Source organism: Aptenodytes patagonicus, chromosome 1 (assembly GCF_965638725.1).
Source record: "Aptenodytes patagonicus chromosome 1, bAptPat1.pri.cur, whole genome shotgun sequence".
Lineage (NCBI taxonomy): Eukaryota > Metazoa > Chordata > Aves > Sphenisciformes > Spheniscidae > Aptenodytes > Aptenodytes patagonicus.
Genome location: NC_134949.1, coordinates 12710107 through 12732449, shown reverse-complemented (window position 1 = coordinate 12732449; position 22343 = coordinate 12710107). Strand labels below are relative to the sequence as shown.

At 39.2% G+C, this 22343-nt stretch overlaps 1 protein-coding gene across 13 annotated transcripts in view; it reads right to left on the bottom strand.

Annotated features, from left to right (window-relative positions):
• Positions 1-22343, bottom strand: part of MAGI2 (membrane associated guanylate kinase, WW and PDZ domain containing 2) — a 776332-nt gene that overhangs the window by 251610 nt on the left and 502379 nt on the right. For all 13 annotated transcript variants that reach the window (XM_076363454.1, XM_076362360.1, XM_076362617.1 and 10 more), the window contains one exon: positions 3881-4096. In XM_076363454.1, coding sequence (XP_076219569.1) covers positions 3881-4096 — 216 coding nt within the window. The remainder of the gene's footprint in view (positions 1-3880; positions 4097-22343) is intronic.

The window sequence follows — 22343 nt, the reverse complement described above, 5'->3', positions numbered from 1 at the left end:
TGTATTTTTTGGATGGCTTTTGGATGCCATGTGTATTATTTTCATACCTCTGGCTCTCTTTGCTGTGTAATAATAAAAGAATAAGCTCAACCTGTTCCTTGGGACTTGCGTGGTGATTAACAGCATTGGGACTCTAGCCTTTTGCTTCGTTATCAACCTAAGGCATGGAATGATCATTTTGAAACTTTATGTCATATCTTATCCCTCAATTAATTTGAGCCTGCCAGAACTTTCATTCTCTGGGTGCAACTTATCATTGCTCAAGTAATGTCAGAATAATGCACATACATAAGCATTCCTTCAATGTTAGAGAGGTTCTTCTGGAGTTCGGATGATAAACACTTAGAAGTGTGAAGCACATGTGACATGACCAACACAGTGTCAAATCATGATGCTGGTTGTGAAGGAGACTGACTTAATTCTCTGCAGACACGAACAGTAACAGCAGTGAAAACTGAATGTCTGACAAGTGGGTTGCAATTCGACCAAGAGTCTTTTTACCTCTTTTGTCAAAGCATCAGTTTTGCAGAAATCATTCATTTCAATGCAGTGTCCATCAGGAAAGGCTTCTCAGGTGCAAAAGGTCTCACCCAAACCAGTGAATGGCAGACACCCAACCCAGAGTAGCCAGAAGTCTGGTAATGTGTGCAAATTGCATTAGGTATGAGAAACCCAACGCTAATGCTAGACTTGACCATCTTAACAGCTAATCTATAGATTGTGTCTCTCTCATGCTGCTTGGCAAATAGTAGGATTCTTCATTTAAATTTAGCAATCTAGGCTCCTGTGTATCTGTAGGCTGAATTAAGCATTCTAGATGGCAGAGGTGTTACCCTAAAATGGGTATCTCAACCACCTATGCTCTCTTACTCTTTGGAGTTGCCTCTTTCTCCTTACTTTATATAAAAGAGAGCAGAGCCAAGTAGCTCAAACAAAAAGTAAGGCATTTAGGCATATAATTTACTGAAGTTGAATGAGATAAATCCCACTTCCCAATTAATACTATTGTGTCCTGAGAGAACTTGATCCAGGATGAAGGACTGAGAGTGCTCCATTCTAAAGTGGCCAAAAGCCTCACCCTAAAGAAGTGAGAAGACTTCCTGTTGGGTTCTGAGCTGAGGACAGGTGACAAAAATCAGAAAGAATAAACACATTTGGCAGCACAAATTAACAAGAAGACAATTATGGAGCACAGCTGAAGATCTCCAGTCTGTCCAAATACAACTGTCCGAGGGAAATCTGATGGCCTATGAAGCAAGGTATGTGGAAGTGAATTAATGACAAATTGATTCCTACTAATAAAGCTCAACAGATGCGCAGATTATCTCGACAGATACTGAAAAGTGGTCTGGAAAATCAGACCAAAAGCACAAAGATCGCTGCAACTACAAATGTTGCTTATTGGTCTGATAAAGACAGGTTTCTTTTCCTCAGATTCATCTTAGATCTTTTACTATTTCACCCTAGCAGTCCTAGGTGTTACAGCAGTCCTTTGCCTTGCCAGCACTCTGATACCTTGGCAGTTAATAAGTCATTAAGGTGCTGAGCTTCTATAAAAAATGTATCAATGTTTCAGATGTCCCAAGAGTCCTATATTTAATAAAAGACTCCCATTAGAAGGGAAGTATTTAAAATAGAATACACTTTCTAAAAGAACTGGAAATAACAAATATCCTGCTTTAGTTGCTTCTTTATAAAAACTAGATTGCTCCCTCCAAGAGTTTTAATAGAAAAAGAAAAAAATTAACATATTCTGGTTTTCCTGATTGTTCAAAGACACAAACTACAAATGCACACACATTTTAGAGGTAGCTAAGACTCTGTCAGCTCACAGAGAAAATGACTGCAGTAACAGGGTCCGTGGGAGCTACACTGCCCAACAAAGGCAACACAGCATGTATGTACAGAGCTGCTTTGCTACAATCCCCAAAGTCCTCAATCAGTGTAGCTGAACAACAAAACCCTGCTTATGAAACCATGAGAGCCAACACAGGCACTGCTTGTTCTGCTGGCCACACCTACAGGAATTACTTTGTGGGGGGCGAGGAGGGGGAGGAGGGGGGCTGTCTTACACCGATGCTCATGTATTTCATTTTGTAACACAGCACATGCCAGTGCCTGTTTCTTGGGTGCTGCCTAGTCATCGTTCACATAGAATTTGCCTGGGAGAAGCAAATTATAGGTGTACAATGCAAGGAGAAAAGCAGGTAAACATTGCCTCTTGATCCAGTTTGAGCTGAAACATATTGCCCTGGAAATTGCTCCTCAGCAATGGTCCGTTATGTGGCACATTTTGAATAACTGCGAAGAATGATCTTTCTAATGATTTCTACAATACACATCAGAGACCAAATCCTGCCTTTGCCTCTTCCGCTGTGGAAGTATCCTGGCAACAGATCCAGTGCTGATGTTTTATGTAAGGATTTCTGGGCTTCATACTTTTCTGCTTAGCTGTGTAGGAAAGGCACTAAGCGTCCGAGCATTGCCGACAGATGCAATATTGTGTGGAAGGGATGAGCAAGGCTCGTACAGAATGTGATGGCAACGGCCAGGGAGTAATGCTGCAGCCCTTTGGCGAGCCAAGAGGGGAGAACGACATCCACTCTCACCCCACCGCTCCCTGCCACCCACCTTGTACACAGGGATGGATTCTGCACAGGAATTTGCCCTTACATGTAATGTTAGGCAACAACTACAGAAAAACACGTGGCAAATACATCCTTCATGGGAAGATCTTCAATTCGATATACTTTCTAATGCAGTAGGAGGGAAAAAAGTATATATAGAACCTGCAGTATGAAAATCCTTTTTACAGTGCTTAGAAGATTAGGTAATGGATTTTTTGTTTCACATTAACCTATACATTTAGAGAACTTGCAATATTCCATTTTATCTTCTCATCCATGTGATTGTCACTACAGACTTCTTCTTCAATAATTTATTTCTGAATTTCTAAGTTCACCAAAAAGGATTCACAGAATTATTTCTCAGAGAAATATAAAAGTCTGAATTCTTTAATACTTGCACAACAACAAAAAAGTCATTTCTTAAATGGTATTTCAGAATAAAAATGATTAAGTACTGTAAAATCATGACTTGCTGAAACATTGAAGGGGAAGCTGATTACCTGCTTGGGAAAAAGCTGGAGTGCTCTCACTCAGGATACAAGTCAGTATCTTGAGCCCCTTTTTTTCTGAAGAACTATGATCCAAGGGGTAAAACAATAGCTGCCTTTTAGGACTAGACATCTGAAATCTTTATCAGCTTTATGCAGGCTCTGGAAGATTGCTGAAAAGGGTCCTTCCCGATAGTATTGCCAGCTAAGTTTCATTGGCACTGCCACAGATTCGTTAATATGATGACAACTTTACTCTTCTACAATATTGCTAAAATTTCATAACAATTTACAAAAGTTCACTTCATAATGTAGTGAACTCTATTGCGAGTATCACCATTTGAGAACAAGGAGACCTGAAACACAGAGACTAGATTCATTTGACCAAATTACAGTTCTCTAGTCTCTCTCTATAGTCAATGGAGAGAAATAGGCACTTGTGATTGATTTCCTAACCTAGAAATCTAAAACAGGTCACATGACTATATTCAGAAAGCAGATATTTTTCTCTTTGGTCTATAAAGAGAGTTCAAAGCAACTAGTTCAGATATCTTTACGGTAGTTGAGATAAGTGAGATGACTCCCCAAAATGGAGGTTAAGTAATTTGGTTTAGGCTTGAGAGAAATCCTATTATTCAGGATTCCTGGCTTTCAGTCTTATAAGAACATCCTTACCTGAACATGCATATTCTCACTGCAGAAGGAGGTAACTGAGGACTCTGTGAATAACAGAAATGCATTGCAAAGTAAGAAGGAAGAACAGACCTGGTGTTACTGTCACATCATTTCCATTGACCACAGGTCTTTCTTCCTCTTCTTCCTCCGGTGGTTCAATACCCGTCTTCTCCATATTGCTCACAGACTTATTCCTTTTGCGTTTGCCTTCAGCCCCGGGAGTGGCACCTGGGAGGATCTGATCTGTTACATTTAACAGCAATGGAGCTGGTTCTGCTGGAGGCTTCGGAGTGCCGTAATAGTTGTCTAGAAAGAAAAGAAAAGGAATAACATAAATTTACAGAAATACATCTTCTGCTTCTTCTTCTTTTGGCTTAGATTAATGGGATTATGTGAGGTAGGATCTGATTCATCAGCTAATATAAAGATTAGTTCAAAATGTTTTCTGCGAAGTTAAATATTCACCTTACATGAAATGGTAATTAATTTTCTTGGTGGTAGCACTAGTGATCAAATCGTGCTCACAAGTATATAACATATTAACACTTTCTGAAACTTTAACAGGGTAAGTTAACATTCCTCTCACCCAAATACCTGACAAGTAGGCAGCATAACGGAGCTGTTTTCTTATTTCAAACCGTTAGTTAGGACAAATTAGTTTTGTAATATTTATGCCACAATACCAGAGCTTCTGAAGGATCAAAAGGACCATAAAAGTATTGGCTATTCATTATGTTATGTCATTTTCACCCCTCCAAAAATTCTCTCACCTGCTTAGAAAGTAAATAATCATTCAAAGATTCAGAGATTTGCAGTTTTAAGTAATGTTTGAACTACTTCATTTTTCATATTTGTCAAATTTTTGCTATTCATGAGCAAATCTCCAGATTTGTAATAGTTAATGCTAATATATTTTCAAAGAAAGTTGAAACCTGATGCTTTAGCGCTTAAAATTATCTCAAAGTACTAAGGAATTCTGAGAAGATTTAAGGTGGCTGACAGATTACCCACTATTTGTCTCTCATGTAATTTCTGGCAACTTCTTCTGAATCACCTACTTTCTGTCAGAAGGATTATTAGATTAGCTGGACCATGATCTGATCTTTTCTATCAATATCTGTATGTTTGCATTTCTAGCACATCTGGTCTCAAAACTGGTTTCTTACTGATACCTCAAATTTGTCTTAAAAATATGGTTAAAAATAAAATATTAAAATAATCAAATAAAAGAATATAAAAAATATTAGCAAGTCCTCTGTAGAAGCAAAGATAAAGAGTAATATAAGACATAAAGATAAAAACAAGCTATTTATGCAGAGTTATCTTTTTTTCATCTGAAAGTTGCATTGAAGGGCAGTGAACATGATGCCTTACAAGTAGATTTTCAGCAGTTAGTATGGGAAACTAAAAATACCGTGCAGCTCTGAGAAACTTTCCAAAGAAAAAAGTACCTATGTAAGGATATTAAGTTGCTGAAGATATTTGTAGACAGAATGACCATTTTTTAGTTCTTATCCCAAAATTTAGGGCTTATACATAATCAAATAATAGCAGCAACTTTCAAAATTTATTTTAACCGCAAATGAGTGTGACACAGATAAAGAAATATGTTATACCTGCACAGTAAGCCATCATAAGATGCATTTTGCAGGCAGAGTAAAAGTTATTTCTGGTCCTAACATTCCTGTGTGTTTCCAATGAATTACAATGTTCAGCCACACGACCACCTCAATACAGGTAAGTAATTGACCACTCTTGCAACTACTGAATACTCTGTGAATTTTTCACAGTGGTTTAGCAAAATGATATTCATAACAGATGTTTTTGTAATTGTAATACACTAGAAAAATGTACTGTGTTAAATGGCCCTCGTAGTCACTTGGGCTTAGGGATGGCAGAATGAAAAACTGACTCACTGAAGATTTTCTTTTGATTTTATGAGATGGCAGCAGGTTTAACACAGAGCCCCGATGCCAGTAGGGCAATCAGTTCTGCCTTTGTATGGCTGTCTGTGACCTGCCCTCCAACAGTCTGCAGGAGGTCTGTCTAACTCCCAGGGTCAAAGCAGGGGAGCAGGATTTGGGGTCTAAGGGGGGAAGGGAAATCTACATTGATCCACTTGCAAAACTGTACCTCCAAAATATGTCAAATTCAGATCTATTCACAGTCAAACTTCTAAGCTCTGACAGTGCGGGGTATTTTGAGAGTATCTGAAAACCAACAGTCTTGAAGGCAGTGTCAGTTGGAAGTCTACTTTTGTATTTCCTTAAGAGCATGTTACCTTTATTGGTGAGATCGCATGTCTGAAATATTACATATTTTGAAAAAAGGATTCCTCATTTTAAAAAATTCCTCCCTCACCTAAGCCATTTTACCAGTCTGAAAGTTAATCGGTGCCACAGATGCCTTAAGCATCATAAAACTTGTGAAGCATGCACTGACTTCCACCAATTTCATAAATATCAGCACACAAATCCCAGGGTTATAGGATCAGTGTGATACAAACCATGAAACTAAAAGTGCAGTACCTTGGCTTTTTTTCCTTTGTTCTTAGTTTTGCCATTGTCAAATCAAATCAAGTGCAGTAGTAATTAGCAGTAATGCTAATATCCTGAATAGTAGATAAGATGTTTTAAATGAAGGACATGCTCATTCTATTAAACACTTTTTCACTTCGACTGACTGTATGCATTAGTGAGAGACAGAGACAAAAGTCATAACAAAAAAAATTCTATGAATATCACATATATAAAAATATAAGAAACAAAAATGCACATTTAAGATTAGGAGTCAAAGAGGATATCACTCTTTCAGTTTCAAACTGAAAATGCAGTATAATTTCCAACTTCTGTTCTGTAACATAACATTATGTGTTTTATGATCCAGTAACCATTGATTTAAAAGTGAGTTTTGCATTATTAGTTGCTATCTACCTACCTACCTACCTACCTACCTACCATCTATCCTTAATTCAAATGTATGCATAAGCAGTGCAAATAAAAATAAGAAACTGGTCCACAGATATTGACATAATCAGTGCATCATAAAAATGATGAAAAGAATTCGTACAGTTCCAAAGGAAAAAATATATAGGATGAGAGAACCAGCCATTTCAATGAAGGAGCAATGCTCCATTAAAGAAAAATTAGAATCAGTATAAACTGTTATCTTCTATCAAAAAGAGTTTCTCAGTGTCTTGAAATTCCTTGCTTAAGCCTTAGAGCATTAGAGCTAATGGGAGCTCTCTCATAAAGCCTCAGCAATTGTCATATCTAGGCATAATGCAGAGACTAAATGTTTAAACACCATAACTTTTGTTGCAATGATGTCTGGAAAATCTCTGATAAAAACAGCTCTTTTTCGTCTTGCCTGAGCAAAAGACAGGGCTGGTTCAAGATGTTACTGTTGAAACACTAATCATAACGTACTGAAATTCAGCTTCCTGTAGGTACAAAAAGCACACCAAATAAATAAATTCAACTGTGTTTAATTTAAAAAAAAGGAATTAATTAAAAAACCCAGAAAGCTTACTAAAAGAAAACATAAATCCTATGCTCATTGGCAGTCAAAAACCCCAGCAGTTAGGAGCTTTAAAAAAAGGAATGAAGCACAAAACAGAAAACACCTTTATAGCACTATACAAAACCACATAGTACCCTCCTTTTTGTATACTGCCTGCTGTTCTGGTACTTGCCTCTCAAAAATTACATGGGGGAACTAAAGAAGGGCAATTAAAGCTTGGAACTGATTAAATTGATTTGGAGTTTTCAGCTTGGAAATGGGACAACTGAGGGGGGATATGGCAGATATGTATAAAATCAGGAGAACCCTGGGAAAGTGCCTAGAAAACAAATGAATGGATGCTTGGCTTCTCACTACATGAGAACAAGAGGATGCCCAATGAAATTAGCAGGTTTAAAACTAGCAAAAGAAGTGGAGTTTTTTCACACAGCATAAGAGAATAGTGGCATTCACTGTCAGATGCTGCCAGTATCATAAATACAGTCAAAAAGCAATTATACAAAGTCATAGAAGAAAAAAAAATGAAAGCCTATTAAATGTAAAGGTACAAATTCTGAATCAAGAGTTCCATACAATACAGATCGGTGGAGTGCAGAACGTATCTCTGCATGCCTTCCCTGTTATATTTTTTGCCTTAACATCTACCAAGGGGCAGTAGTAGAGACAGAGTACAGGGCTAGTTTCCCTTGGTTTGACTCAGTGCAGCCGCTTTCTTACTGAGGTGCCTCCTCGCTGTACTTAAAAAATGTGTGCATACTCCGCTGCCACCCCAGCACAAAGTCAAGAGGTCAGTTTAAGCCAGCAGAGCTCAAGCTAAGCTCTTTGCGCTGGACCTGACTCAAAGCCTTCACGCAGACAGGCAGTGCAGACCAAGTATTTAATTGTGGAAAAAACACCACTGCTTAATCCATCTTGCTGCTGTGCCTGATTGCCTCAGTGCTCCCAGCCTGTTTCCGAGTGCAGCTGAACACTGAAGATGGTCTAACCCAACCTGCTGCCGAAATGGATTGGAAGCCATAGCACAGTTACAATTACCAAGTATTCCTTGCCATCCCTAAGCTGGATGAAAAGGTCTAACTGATTCTGCAAAGAGGGAGTCAGAGAAAATTACTGGGGAGGTTAGCCCTGATGACAGAGACCAGATCAGGAAGTGAGAAAGTCAGAAGCGGCAGAAAAAGGAGAAAATAAGGACAAAGCAGCTATTTTTTTCCTTAATCTGAGCTCACCTGTGTCAGGAAGTAGTAAGACATTTATTTTATTGATGAAGTGTTTGATGATGAAGCAATAGATCCTAACTTGCTTCCTGAGAAAAAGTAAGCCCTTATGGAAGAAAAAAAGACAAAGCGTTTGGGTGGTAGTAAAGAAGCAGAAGACTCACGCTGAGATGATAACAAGACTCACATCTGGTGATGGTCACTATACTGATGTGCTCGACACCCAGTGATCCCCATTACTGGAAGCAGTTATAAATGTATCTCCCACAATGTTGTGCTCCACTTTGCACTACATTGCGGGGGCTGGCCTCACCGAACACCTTCACCGCCAGCGCCCCCAGCCCCTCTCCCCTTCTGTGAGGAAAGAGCCCAAAATGCAGCATAGAGCGGACATCTCCACTTTCCATCCTTCCGCACAGGGAAGGCAGAGGAAGGGCTTTCTGCCAGGTCTGCATCCCTGGCTGTGGAGGAGGACATACTCCCTTCGCTCCTGGCACCGGTCAGCCTGAACCATCAGATTGTGGAGGAAGGGGGTTATTGCTAGGAGCGTCCTTGGCTCCTGAAGCTCCATTGATCTCATCTAAGAAATGAAAAAGGCTAGTTTAAAAATGTAAGTATTATGAAAAGTTAAAAGTGGTGCTGAGGAATTAGGAAATTATAGTAAGAATGAACAATCAGACAGAAAATGAAAGGTATGCCAGAGCCAAAAGCTTTTAATATGAATACTTCCAACTATGGTGTGACTCAGATTCTGAGCCCAGAATGAGATACACATTCCTTTTCACACTTATTTTTAGAGTGGGATGAAACAATACCCAGCTACAAATACACCCCTGCTTCTGCTTATTCAGCACCCTCACTTAGCTTGATCTGTCTGTACTGTTTATACAACTTTGAATTGCTGAAATATCAGTCAAAATTATGTGAGTCAGCCACAACTCTAGGAAATGAAAGACGAACCTTATTTTTCAGTTATTAGAACAATAACTGCAAATGTTATGATGAATGTTAAATCTCTACGTACTGCTTTTGTGGTCACTCACTAGTGATAACAAATTAAGGGGAAAGTACTCTGAAGTCTAACTGTTGTCTGGATATAAGAGTTACATTTGATATTTTAACAGCTCACAAACAAATACATATGAAAAATAATTGATTGCAATGGTATACAGAGTTTTAGGTAGGCAGAAATTAGCTTAATTTTTAATTAAAATAATAAAGTGAATAAATGTGAATATTTTATTATTTGATTCAAAGATTTTATTATTTGACTCAAAGATGATAGCTGCATTTGTTTATGACTAGAGGCCTATCGCGTACATCAAGAAGCATCTGTTTATACTCTATGTCTGTTTATAATCAAAGTCCAGATGGAGACTGGTGACAAGTGGTGTCCCTCAGGGGGCCATATTGGGACCGGTACTGTTGAATATCTTCATCAATGACACAGACAGTGGGATCGAGTGCACCCTCAGCAAGTTTGCCAATGACACCAAGCTGAGTGGTGCAGTCAACACACCAGAGGGACGAGATGCCATCCAGAGGGACCTGGACAAGCTGGAGAAGTGGGCCTGTGTGAACCTCATGAGGTTTAACAAGGCCAAGTGCAAGGTCCTGCACCTGGGTCGGGGCAACCCCCAGTATCAGTACAGGCTGGGGGATGAAGGGATTGAGAGCAGCCCTGCCGAGAAGGACTTGTGGGTACTGGTGCATGAAAAGCTGGACATGAGCCAGCAATGTGTGCTCGCAGCCCAGAAGGCCAATCGTATCCTGGGCTGCATCAAAAGCAGCGTGGCCAGCAGGTCGAGGGAGGTGATTCTGCCCCTCTACTCTGCTCTGGTGAGACCCCACCCAGAGTACTGCGTCCAGCTCTGGAGCCCTCAGCGTAAGAAAGACACAGACCTGTTGGAGCGGGTCCAGAAGAGGGACACAAAAATGATCAGGGGGATGGAACACCTCTCCTATGAAGAAAGGCTGAGAGAGTTGGGATTCAGCCTGGAGAAGAGAAGGCTCCGGGAAGACCCTATTGCAGCCTATCAGTACTTAAAGGGGGCCTATAAGAAAGACAACAAACTTTTTAGCAGGGCCTGTTGTGACAGGACAAGGGGGAATGGCTTTAAACTAAAGGGGGGTAGATTCAGACTAGATCTAAGGAAGAAATTTTTTACGCTGAGGGTGGTGAAACACTGGCACAGGTTGCCCAGCGAGGTGGTGGATGCCCCATCCCTGGAAACATTCAAGGTCAGGTTGGAGGGGGCTCTAAGCAACCTGATCTGGTTGAAGATGTCCCTGCCCACTGCAGGGGGTTTGGACTGGATGACCTTTAGAGGTCCCTTCCAACCCAAACTATTCTATGATTCTATTCTATAATGAAGGTGTCTGAACATCATCTAAATGATAGTAAAAACTAATAAAAAACCAAATTTTGGAAGCAACAATGAAAGGAGATCTCAAAACAGTATCTCCCTGTAGCGGCCCACAGCCTGCAAGCCCTGGGACATCAGGCTCAAGTCTGCTGCAGTCTGGAGTCCATGCATTGAGCATTCTTTGGATGCAAATTTAAGTGTAGGTTTCTGGCAACCTCCATAAGACAGCAGGAAAGAAAGCCTGTGTTTTGGTATTGCTTAGGGCAGGCCCAACACACTGGCAGTATAACCAGCAGGGTAAGATCATACGTGGTTGGTAGGCTCTCAAACTTTGCATTAAATTTTCATGGGCAACATAGCCCGGGTGAATGGGTTGCAGACATCTTCTTTGGCGGATTTGGTATTGTGTGCAATGGATGTTGAAAACAGGAAGGATTCCTAAATGCAGGCTCCATGGACCTCCTAAACTCTGTGTAGACTTCCAGGAGCCAACCACGTGGCATCACCATGCTCTCACTTCACTGTGCTGTCAGATCCACACATCACTTTGCCGTGGAAGTATGTCCAATCAATTGGCATCTTCTTATGAAATTATTTTATTCTAACATTTCTGGTTACCTGTACATGTCATTTAGAGCATTCTTTTGTATGTCATGAAACATGTCTTGCAGTACAAATACACAAGTATCGAATATTTTAAAACTGAAAAAGCCCTCTCTCAAAATTCTTACAACCATCTTATAAAATTCCCAAAGAGGAAAACAGTACCTAGACGTTGTTAAAATATAATTAGTGATGTATTTTAACAAAATTCAAGACAATTACCACCTCCTTAAGGAAGCCTAGCAAACTTCTTTTCACCCACTCACCTGAGTGAGTAATTTATTTTGACGGGTGACTATACTATAATTAGGGCTTTTTTAATCATTGCTGTAAGGTTGGGTGAATAGATTTTGTTCTTGGGTTCATACATTTTCATGATGGTTTTGCAATGCTGCTTGATGGATCAAAGTTGCAGAACTCTTAGTGTGGTGCCAAAGTAAGTGGAATTAAAAAATGAAGCCTTCTAAAGCCTTTAGGTTTTAGATTGACATTGGTATTATTTTTACTCATGATCTTGTGTCATCAAGATGGCAAAGAGGCCAGGAAAGGTCATAGTTCAGATCTCCCGGGATTTAGGGGAAAAAAAGTTATTAAATATAGATTGGTGATTATGCTTTTCATCAACAGCTCTTAACTTCTATTGTTCTCTGAAATATTTACAAGCCAAGTTATACTTTTACTAAGATCTTTGCTGCTACTTTTAGTTTCTCTACTTTCAGCCAGAGACTGAAGATCCCAGAGAAGTCTTTGCCCTTCTTTTTCTAACTAAGCCTTTGAATCCAGATCGCTCAGTTCTCTGAGCCTCGCTGTTACATTAATGTCTGAATTAAAATTACAAATTAAAATTTATTTACTTTGGGAGTGCTGTCAGAATGAGTTACACATGATATACAGAACTCATTCCATACTTGTTGGATATAGAGATCCCCAGGGCTACTTGTTATAAAGTCTGTTTTTCACCCTTGCTACTTTCTAACTGTATTGGGCTTTAGCTATGGCTAAAGCTACTCAAAAGGAATATTTTCCAGAGATCTCAGGGTTCTGCTAGAACAGAGGGATCAGGGTTATTGCCTGTGCATTCCCAACAAACACTTGAGCATTTTCTGGCAGGGGCTGTCCAGCTGTTTCCCAGAGGCAGGGAGATTTTTGATGCCTTGTGTTGCCGCGACTCTTCCTCAGGCAGAATTCTCATTTGGGTTGGTCTCTGCAGCTTCTGCTAACAGACATTAGGCAGATATGCTAACTTCTGTGTCAACTAATGACATTTTAATAACTGGCTTCAGGATTGTCTATTCATCTACATTAAAATTAAATCACTAATTATAGCCGTGGATTTTTGCCCAAGAGTCTTCTGGCCCCCAATGAATGCAATAGCAGAGGAAGTTTCTAAATTCACAAATACAGGAATGGAGGCAGACAGGCTGTCAAACCTTCCAACATGATAGACCTGCTCTTCTCTTACTATCGGACCCCAACTGCCCCTAGTAAGAATCTCGCTTTTCCGGACAGACTGGGAAAGACCATAAAAGTAAGGATATATGAGTTTGTTTCGATTTCTTAATTAGTATTTTTCAAGATAAATATCAGTAGCAAAGCAATTTTTGTAACCTTAAGGTACTGATAGAGTATATCAGATCTGCATAGGGGATGACCTAAAACAATTCTGATTTTCAGAAATTTTGAAGACCCCAAAATTAAGGCATACAAAGTTAATTCTCATTTAAAAAAAATATTTTCCTCAGAGATGTTACTTCATGCTTTAGTGTATTTCAGAGTTCAGACTCCTAAGTTTTCTTCATCTCTGTTTCCATAGTTCCATTTTACACAGCTGCTTTTTCTTTTAACTAAAGTATTCTTTTTTTTTTTCTTTCTTTTTTAAAGTACTAGGGTGGTTTTGTCCTGTAAATATTCTGCATTCCTTAGATTTTGTTAATTAATCTATTTGCAGTAGCCCGTTTACAAATTTAGGCACATATGCAAGACTAATCCCTAAAAATTCTGTGTAAGAGTACAAGAAGCAAGTAGAAAGAACAATTTCACCTTTACAGAATCAGATACTGGCTGAACTGTTTTCATCATCCCTTTAATTCCTACCAAGACCAAACGATGTGAACAGATACAACCCTCTTGAGCACTAAATCTCTCACAGTTGGGAAATAACAGTTCTACTGTCAGACCTGGGAATCCCATGGGTTGAAGGTGTAAATACATTTCAGGTAAAGTAACTATAAACCATCCTGCTTTAAGTCCAGGTGGAGGTGGCTATGGAGAAGGAACTGTCTTGCTTTAAGATTCCTCAAAGTTTAAGATCCTGACCTTATTTCTCCCAAATATTCTTCAAGTTTGTATTTCTCTCTGAGAAGCAGAACAAATCAATTTTAGATAATGGCCTAGAAGAGACATGCGCGCTTATCAGATGCAGCAGTGTGTTGCATGCACTGCACATCATCACAGATCTCCCAACCACCAGCAAATATGAAGTGACCTTTAATTTCCATGTTTTGATCTTATACTGCATACCAGAAGTGAAAAATCTAGATAGAGCTCTTTAAAAAGCTGCTCTTACTTAAGGAAATTTGTGGACAAAGGGACAGGAATTAATAATTAATACAAAAGGGCATTTGGACTTCACAAGCAAGAATCACAGAGGTATGAATGCAGGATATTGGAACAAGACTGTGGAACGATACCGCTTGATAAATACATTAGTAACTATTTTATAGTATTTTGCGCATTTTAAAGTAATTCTGTCATCTGACCTCATCTTCTAAAAAGCAATAGTACAATCTGAAACTTCTGCTTTCCCATAAAAGAGACATCGTTCAATTCCTAAACAGTATATTCTTTGCTGTAGCTAAGCAGAGATACCGAGATACTTCTTGCCACAGCACATACATCCTTTTTGTTGCGAGCTGGCTGTTGTCTGGATTCAGCCCTTGAGTAGTCACTTGTCATTGTGTCTGATCCCTAAATGATAAGAGAGAGTAGGTTTTTAACTCATTTCACTTTTGCTGCTTAGAAGTTAGGTGTCTAGTTTAAAGTAACCAGCTCACTCTACCCACCTGCCCTGGGTAGTGATCTTAGGTGGGTCGCTGACCTTACAAGAAGGTCCAGACACCTTTTAGAAGGCTAATGATAGATGACATGATTCAGACCTTTAATAACCAAGATCCCAACACACTGAATCATGCTATTGCTTTCTGCCATCATTTAAAGATTTAAGCTTAACAAACTATGAGATTGCCTACTTCCCTTGAACTCTGATTTTGTATAATTTATACATTATTGCTGAGGTTCTTGTAGAAGTAAAAGTCCTTTGCCATGTTAGAGAGCAGCTTGCAGCAGAGTCCCTCCCTTTTGACAGTAGTGCCTATATGGTTTTACACCCTGACAAATGATCTGGAAAGGAAATATGAGAAAAGACTAAGAGCATTTCTAAACAAAATTTTATCTAGTTTAGTCTGGGCCACAGAAGTGGATGTTTCTGAAGCTTCAGAAGGACTAAAAAAAAGAAAAAAATATAAGTGTATGGGAAGGCATCACATTAGATGAAATTTATTATTGATAAATGCAAATCAGGGAACCATCGGGTTGTAAAATGACTATCTTTTCTAGAGAGATACTGGCATTACTGCAGACAGCTCACTGTACAGTAGCAGCTTCCTTCTGCTAAATAATAACCAAAGCTAGAACCGTAAACTGGAAGGCAGCTCATGGAAGGAATAGAATGATGTGTAGTGCAAATGTTCAATAATATGTTTAAGAACTTTATTGCATACAGTGTTGGCCCAGACTTTTTTAAGAAAAAAAAATACAGAAATAAAAGATGTTTTGAGAAAAGCAAAGAAAATTATAAACTTCCTATAATAAAAATCAAATGTATTTCAATTCTCCAAATCAAATGCATTTATGTAATAAGGTGGTAAAAAGGAAGGGATAGGATAAAAGTAAATAAATACAAAATTTACATAAAATTAAAGATGAGAAATTGAAGGTCAGTGAGAGGAAGCACCTGCATTCAAAATGAATTAAACTGTAGAACTTCTGAAGTTTTTCAGATCAAGTTTTGAGTCAAAAATGGGAATGAGTTTCAAGTACATACAGTTACTGTACCAGAAATTTTTGAGAAATTACCTGCATGTTAAATCAATCCATAGTTGCTGCAGATCTATCTGAAAATGCTATGTGTAGGGGACCAGGGACCAGGTGAAGTTTACTCAAAAATGTATATTGTAGAGGTCTTATAGTCCTGAGAATTGCCTGATCTGTCTTTTGCCTGAGACAAGATGCTGGATTAATGTGCCCACCCCTGGTTTGATCAGTACTGTGTTTCTTTTTTTCATAGGAATTTACGGTTATTTTAAACGGTGCATTTATAGACACCTTATACAATTTCACAGTGGCATTTTCTCTGTGTTGTAGTTGGAAACCTGTCATCTCCAACCTCCTTGACAACCTCAAGAAGGCACTCTAGACTGTTAATTTCATCTGACATTTTCTTCAAACTTGTTTTCTGAGAAAAAAAGAGATCCCTGTAGTCAATCAGTTTTTGTATTCATTTATTCAAGCTGCTACCAGAGAAAGTTACCTTGCCAATTGGAGAGGTACACAGGGAATCCTTGCCTTATGTGCCTAAAAAGGCATCTGCAGATTGTCCTGGATAGTCATTTTGCACAACATGAATAAATCAGATGCTCCCTATTGGTTCTTCCCTTAAGGAGTTGTCAGAATAAATAAAAATACTTCTCAGAGACTCCCAGTAATTCCAGGTAAAGAAAATAAACAAAGAAACTTTAAAAAAACCCCCAACAAAACAACACAGAAAAAGCTATATAAATTCTGTTTTCATCAACAGAATATTATTATTTTGCTACATTAATGTAAATCGTCAGGGTTTTTTAAGGTAATTTGGTATTACAAATCCTAAATACTAAGCAATTACTAAACATTTAATGGACACTCTGTGTTCCCATTTTCCCTTAAAGCCAGTATGATATCTCTTTCTAACGTGGTATTCTTTTACTCAATTTGCTGTCTACCACCTTGGTCCCAATATGACAGAGATATAGGGCTTCACTTTTCTCATGGGAGTTTTAATCCATAACTTTACTACCAATGAGTTCTTGTGCTATAACAAGGAATTTTAGCTCCTCCAGAGCTCAGTTACTACATAAAGATGCATGATGAGGCAATCCCCAGTCCTAAAAACCTGTCCTAAAAAAACAACCTATGTGTGTTGTAACACAACTTTCAGCCAGGGGGAAAAAAAAGGGTTTAAAAACTAATTATTTTTGAGTCATTCAGAAAAATTCAGATTAGAAACAAATTAATAGATATTGGGGAATGATGTAATTGATATTTCCTGGGGTGAGTTTATCACACGTTAGTAGAACAGAGTAGGGAAAGAGATAGTCCTGGAGTCTCTAAGGAATGAACTTGGCCACACTTGATGAGTCTTTTTGCTCCTAAACTATATAATCAGGCCACTTCTGGCTTGCTCTTCTTCAGGCCCCACAAATTATAAGCTTCACAGTGCCATTCGTCCAAAAGAAGGAACAGAGGGTCACCTTCATCCAGTAGTTAGGGCACTCTCTGGGAGTGCAAAGTGAGACATTAAATAAACCCTGACCTTCCACTGCCTCTTTTCTTTGGCAATGAGGCTACCAAGAAAGTGGCCATGAGGCTATCAGGAAAGTGTCATCACCACCAGGAGAGCCTGGGCATTTTGCCATGTGTCCAACTCGTATTATGCATTCTCTGCGCATGGGTAGGACTGCTGTGGAAGTGTGTGGGATATAGGTACTTCCCACTCATTTCTTGACTATGACAGAATTTAGGCACAAATAGACACTTTGGTCCCAAGGCCGTGGAGGTCTCTGCATGCACGGAACTGGAGAAATGCAGCAGCTGTCACTGCTGACTGAATTAAGTGTTATTTGAGCCGATGGTCCAAATTTTGCGCTTAATTTACGCTAGAAAGGTACAACATAAATGGAATTTACCATTGAGAGCTGTAGATCCAGCTGATCAACAGCAGAAAGAGTGATTGTTAAAAGATGAAGAGAGCTTTCATTTCGTCTCTCTAAGATGACATCTAATAATTGCCTGAAGGCAGTTAGACAAATAATTAAAAACAGAGGTAGAGTAAATGAATTGTTATTCAGCAGGTTGACTGTTTAAATAATTTCAACTGGAAAAAAAATAGCAATAGCTGAAAAATCTGGGCTTTTTTTGTTCTCTGTCAAGGACAGCCAAATGGTTTTGATGTGTGGTCTGCACAGTCATTACAGATTGAAGCCAACATACACAACTGTCCAAGTGTTTCTTATCTCTCTCTTTCTCATTGACACACTGTGTTGCCCCAGGCTACTTTTTGTTGGCTGTCCTTGTTTTGCCTGCCTGCTTCATTTCTGATCCTAAAATCCTGTTCTGGGGTAAAAGACTTTTCTACTTTGTCATGGATACCTCTTGACTCTGCCCTGTGAGCCAGTGGAAGCAACAAAGGGAATTAAATGCACAAACATCTGTCTCTGTGTGACTTTATTGTTTGAATGCTGCACCTGATAAAAATTCTCTGGTAATGTTAAGCACTGGCCAGGGCCTAAGGAAAAGCTAGAGGGTTAGTCTCCAGTCAACACTGCTCTATGAAAAAAAAAAAAAAATCAATTTGGTATATGTAAATTCTTTAGGTAGGTTATGCATCTGTGAACAAAGAAATCTTCCAACCTGCAATAATACTGTGCTTTAAAAACTGGTACAATTATACAAGTTCCTCCTGTGAAATAAAGAAGTCATAATCTCAAATTCTAAGTGAGTCAAATGGCCCAATGTTTTAATTATAGCAAAACCTTTACAGAAGACCTGTATTTTCCAAGACCTTTATTCCATCACAAAACTACCCTGTCACAGCCACAGATATCAAAGATCTGTTTCTCCGTTCACATGAGCATAAATCAACTACTTCCAGTGAAGTTAATGGATTTACTGCATTATGAAAAGTTCAAGCATTTAAAAAGTGCAATTCTGTGAAACAAAGGGGTGATCCTTGAGTGATTACTTATGACAGGATTCACCATATTTACTCTTGTAAATGGCAAATAATTTCTCTTTAATTTTCATTCTGGAAAGAAAATGGTTGGGAAGAGTCACAAAGTAATAACAACCTTGAACACTTATGCAACACTTCACATTTCAAACTGCTTCAGAAATATAAACCAATTAAGCTGTCGTTATGATTTATGCTAAGGGAGACGAAATATATACACAAAGTCAAACAGAGATGCAGGGCTCCAAACTACAGTTCTGTGAGCTACAAATCACAGAAACAGCTTAGGGAGGTAGGGCACAGGGGACTGGGCTAATCCTGGGAAGCAAGATAAAACCATGGAGCAGACTGAGTAATAGCTAATACATTATTACCTAGTTACTGGTGAATGGTCACTTCTTTCCATATGCAACACAGAACACTTAAGTACACCACTTGGCTAAATAAGCATTATCAGCTGTGCCGTTCATCACTGCAAACATCTATCGTTCATTAGCTCATTAATGACTTTCTTGAGATATCTGATTTACAATGCAATCACCCCTAGTAGGGCTGTCTAAATTGATAACCAAAGGGCAATTAAAATCAGTACCCACACCAGACCATTAGATGATTTAAGGAGGAGTATCTATGCTACTGGTTCCTTTTAAAAGTACATTGTTAACATTAGAAGCATAAATGTTAATTAGAGTAATGACTTCATTCAGTAATTTCTTTTCTACAAGGCCATTTGGATCAGAATCCAGCTCCTCTGTTTGAAAGGGCAAGTTCTTTTTAATTAGGACAGCTACTCCATTGGCACTAGTAATAAATGAGAGAAGAGATAAAGGTCTCACCCACCAGCATTTTTCCATTTTTTGTTTCTGTGTAGCATTCAGTATTTCAGAAAAAAAGTTTTATTCAGAAAAAAACCTCCTTATTCTTTTAATGTTAATGTACATCTTTTACAAACATTCATTTACAGCCCAGATATTCTCATATGGTCATTTTTGAGATAAATTCTCCTCCTTGCATGCTTGAGTGGGCAGAGCAGTAGCTTTAGGTCATTGCTATTCCACTGGATCATCCCCCTAAGGCAGGGGTCTGTGCCAGAGTAAGACTAGTTAAGAAAAAGCTTCAAAGACTATTTAATTTCAAGCCTTCTCTGCTTTTGTGCATCTCTCACCCTTCAATCACGCTCTGACCCTGTCAATGCACAAGCATGCAACTGGGAGAGGACGGGCTGCTCTTAGCAACAGTAATGCCCAGTGCCTTGCCTGGTGCTGACCTGAGCTTCAAAGCAAAGGGGTTCTGATTCTATGATTTGAACCTGGAGAAATCAGAACAGGAACAGACAGAAGTACCAAAAAAAGTGTGGGGTGGGGAGAAAGAGCAAGGAACACATGACTGCACTGGAAAGGCAGGAGACCTTTTTCCTCATCATTCTTACCTAGACTGGAAAAGCCTTATGAACTTTCAAAAGGCCACTGCCACTTTTCCCTCTTAAAAGTTGGGATGCATTGTTACAGAGGAGGTTGGATTATTACCGATTCAGTTCCTAGCAATATTTCTTCACTCTGTCCTTTTAACTGCTGGGCATCTGTATGCACTGGGCATACGCAGTTACAGCTATTAGTGCCAGAGGATGGTCTTGAGTCATCACTAAGATAAAGGTGTCAGACAAGCGGTGATGGGACAAGAAAGGAGGTACTTGCCAAGGCGTAACAGGAGCTGTCTATAAAGGTACTGCTTTTAATTTGTACCTGTGATTCTGGGATAAAGGGCAAAGAAGAGCCTACATTTCATGACAGAGGGCAGTGATGAGGCTGCAGTTACACAGTTACTTCACATATCAGAGCAGCAGGGTTGAAAGGCTGATCTTGATACTCTCAGAGGCTCTGAAGTACCACGTTGCTGCAGGTTCTGAGACCCACAGGACACAGTCCTGTCCCTGAAAGAGCAAAGGATAAGAAGGACTAGACGTGACTAGGACTAGACATGGGAGTCGGTCTTCAGCTGGCTGATAGGTACAAATACCTTCTGGATTCTAGTGCTGGTCTATGAGCTTGTGGGCAAATTATGTGTGCAAAAGTATCATGTATAGTCCCCTACAGAAAATAATAGCTAGCAGACAAGATAGGAATAATCTGTGGAGCAACTTATGTCCTCTCCGCATCAGAAAAAATGGCAACTCATGCAGCCAGATGTGTGCACTTGTATACATGTTATACACACACATATGGTAGTAATGTCATACTTAAGCAAGATTTCTTATGCATCCACATGAGAGAGAGTTTTGAAACCGCTTCCTAGCTTGTCCCTAACTTGGTCACCATGTGGAAATATGCAGAGGCCCTTGAAGAACAATTTTTTAGGCAGTACCAACAGTATCTTCCCAAGATAAAAGACAGCCACGAAGTCTCTTATCCTCACATAGATCCAGAACAGTATGGCTGAAATCAATGTCTTTAATCCTATAAATGACAACAAAGCTGAGTTCCTTATTTCTAAAACCAGTATATTCCTTGTTTATACTTATGGCCAGCTAACACTTGGTCCAACTTGTTTGTACGAAACACAATTATGGCAGTCCAAAATCGCAAAATTAATTATTTACTATGAAGTGTGCCAAATTCTGCTCATCTCTAAAGAGGTTTGATGGTATTGTGGCCAGTTACAGCTGAACTTGAACCAGTATGTCTAAACAGCAAAGTTTACAGAATTACAGATTTGCCAGGTTGAAGCTACTACAAGCATCAGTGTAATGACAATGTGATGCAGACATTGCCCCTGCTAGGGCACTACATATATTCTAACCAAAATTTATAGTAAATCAAAGGAATGTGTAGTTACTACTATAAAATAAGTCAACAGTGTAAGCCCTGCTATTAATGGTTCCCAGTGTCAGAAGATCAAAGGTGACATAGGCATGGTGAATGCACAAGAATGAAATCCTCGGACAGAAGGCAAGATCAATGATTACTGAGCAGGCTGGAAGGAAGAACTGATAGAGCTACTGTCAGTTCTTATTTTTAAGCTGAATGTCCCCACATTAAAAGTGTCATTCAGAATGATCCTAAAAGTTGCTGCTCTGTGCCATTAAAGTGCTGTGTTAGCATATACTTCGTCAGTGCCTCCCTATTACAAAGTTTTTGTGTTTTCTTTGGAAATGTTGAATTTCTGTGCACATTTTCTGTCCAGAAGAACTAAATTTACTGCTTTTACAGACGTCATTGTCACTATAGTCACTAACCTTGCTGAGCAAGACCTATTTTTGTGTAAAGTTCCCAAAATAGCTTTTGGACTGCAGCAGCGTTGCAAGTTTGGAACAAAATCCAAGGCTAGTGGAAGTTGTACCTGACCCCCATCCCTCATTGTCGCCTTGTTACTGGACCATCATCCTTACTGATGGTTCATACGAGTCCTCCTAGCTGATTTTTCTGAAGCAGACCAGAGGGTTGTCAAGTACAAACTGCTCTGCTGGCAGATAAATGGGAACTATGGAAAAGAGAGGGATGGGAGAAAGCGACAGTGTGCAGCCAAGGTGGCCGGTTCTCCACCAGGGCAGCTGGTGCCGGGGAGGAATTCTGTCAATGCCCCAACAAAGGAGTGAAATCCAGCTGTCATACTGATGTAATTAATTCAACTCAAACACTGCACAATAAAGGATGCAAATGTCTTTTAACCCATTAGTTCTTTTTTGGCTCTAGCATTACCTTAACATCCAGCTCGTTTGTGTTCTATCTCTAAACGTCCTTTAGTTTCTTGCAAGCCTGGATAAATACAGACATTTCAGGAGAGTAGTCAAAAAAGCTTTCTAAATG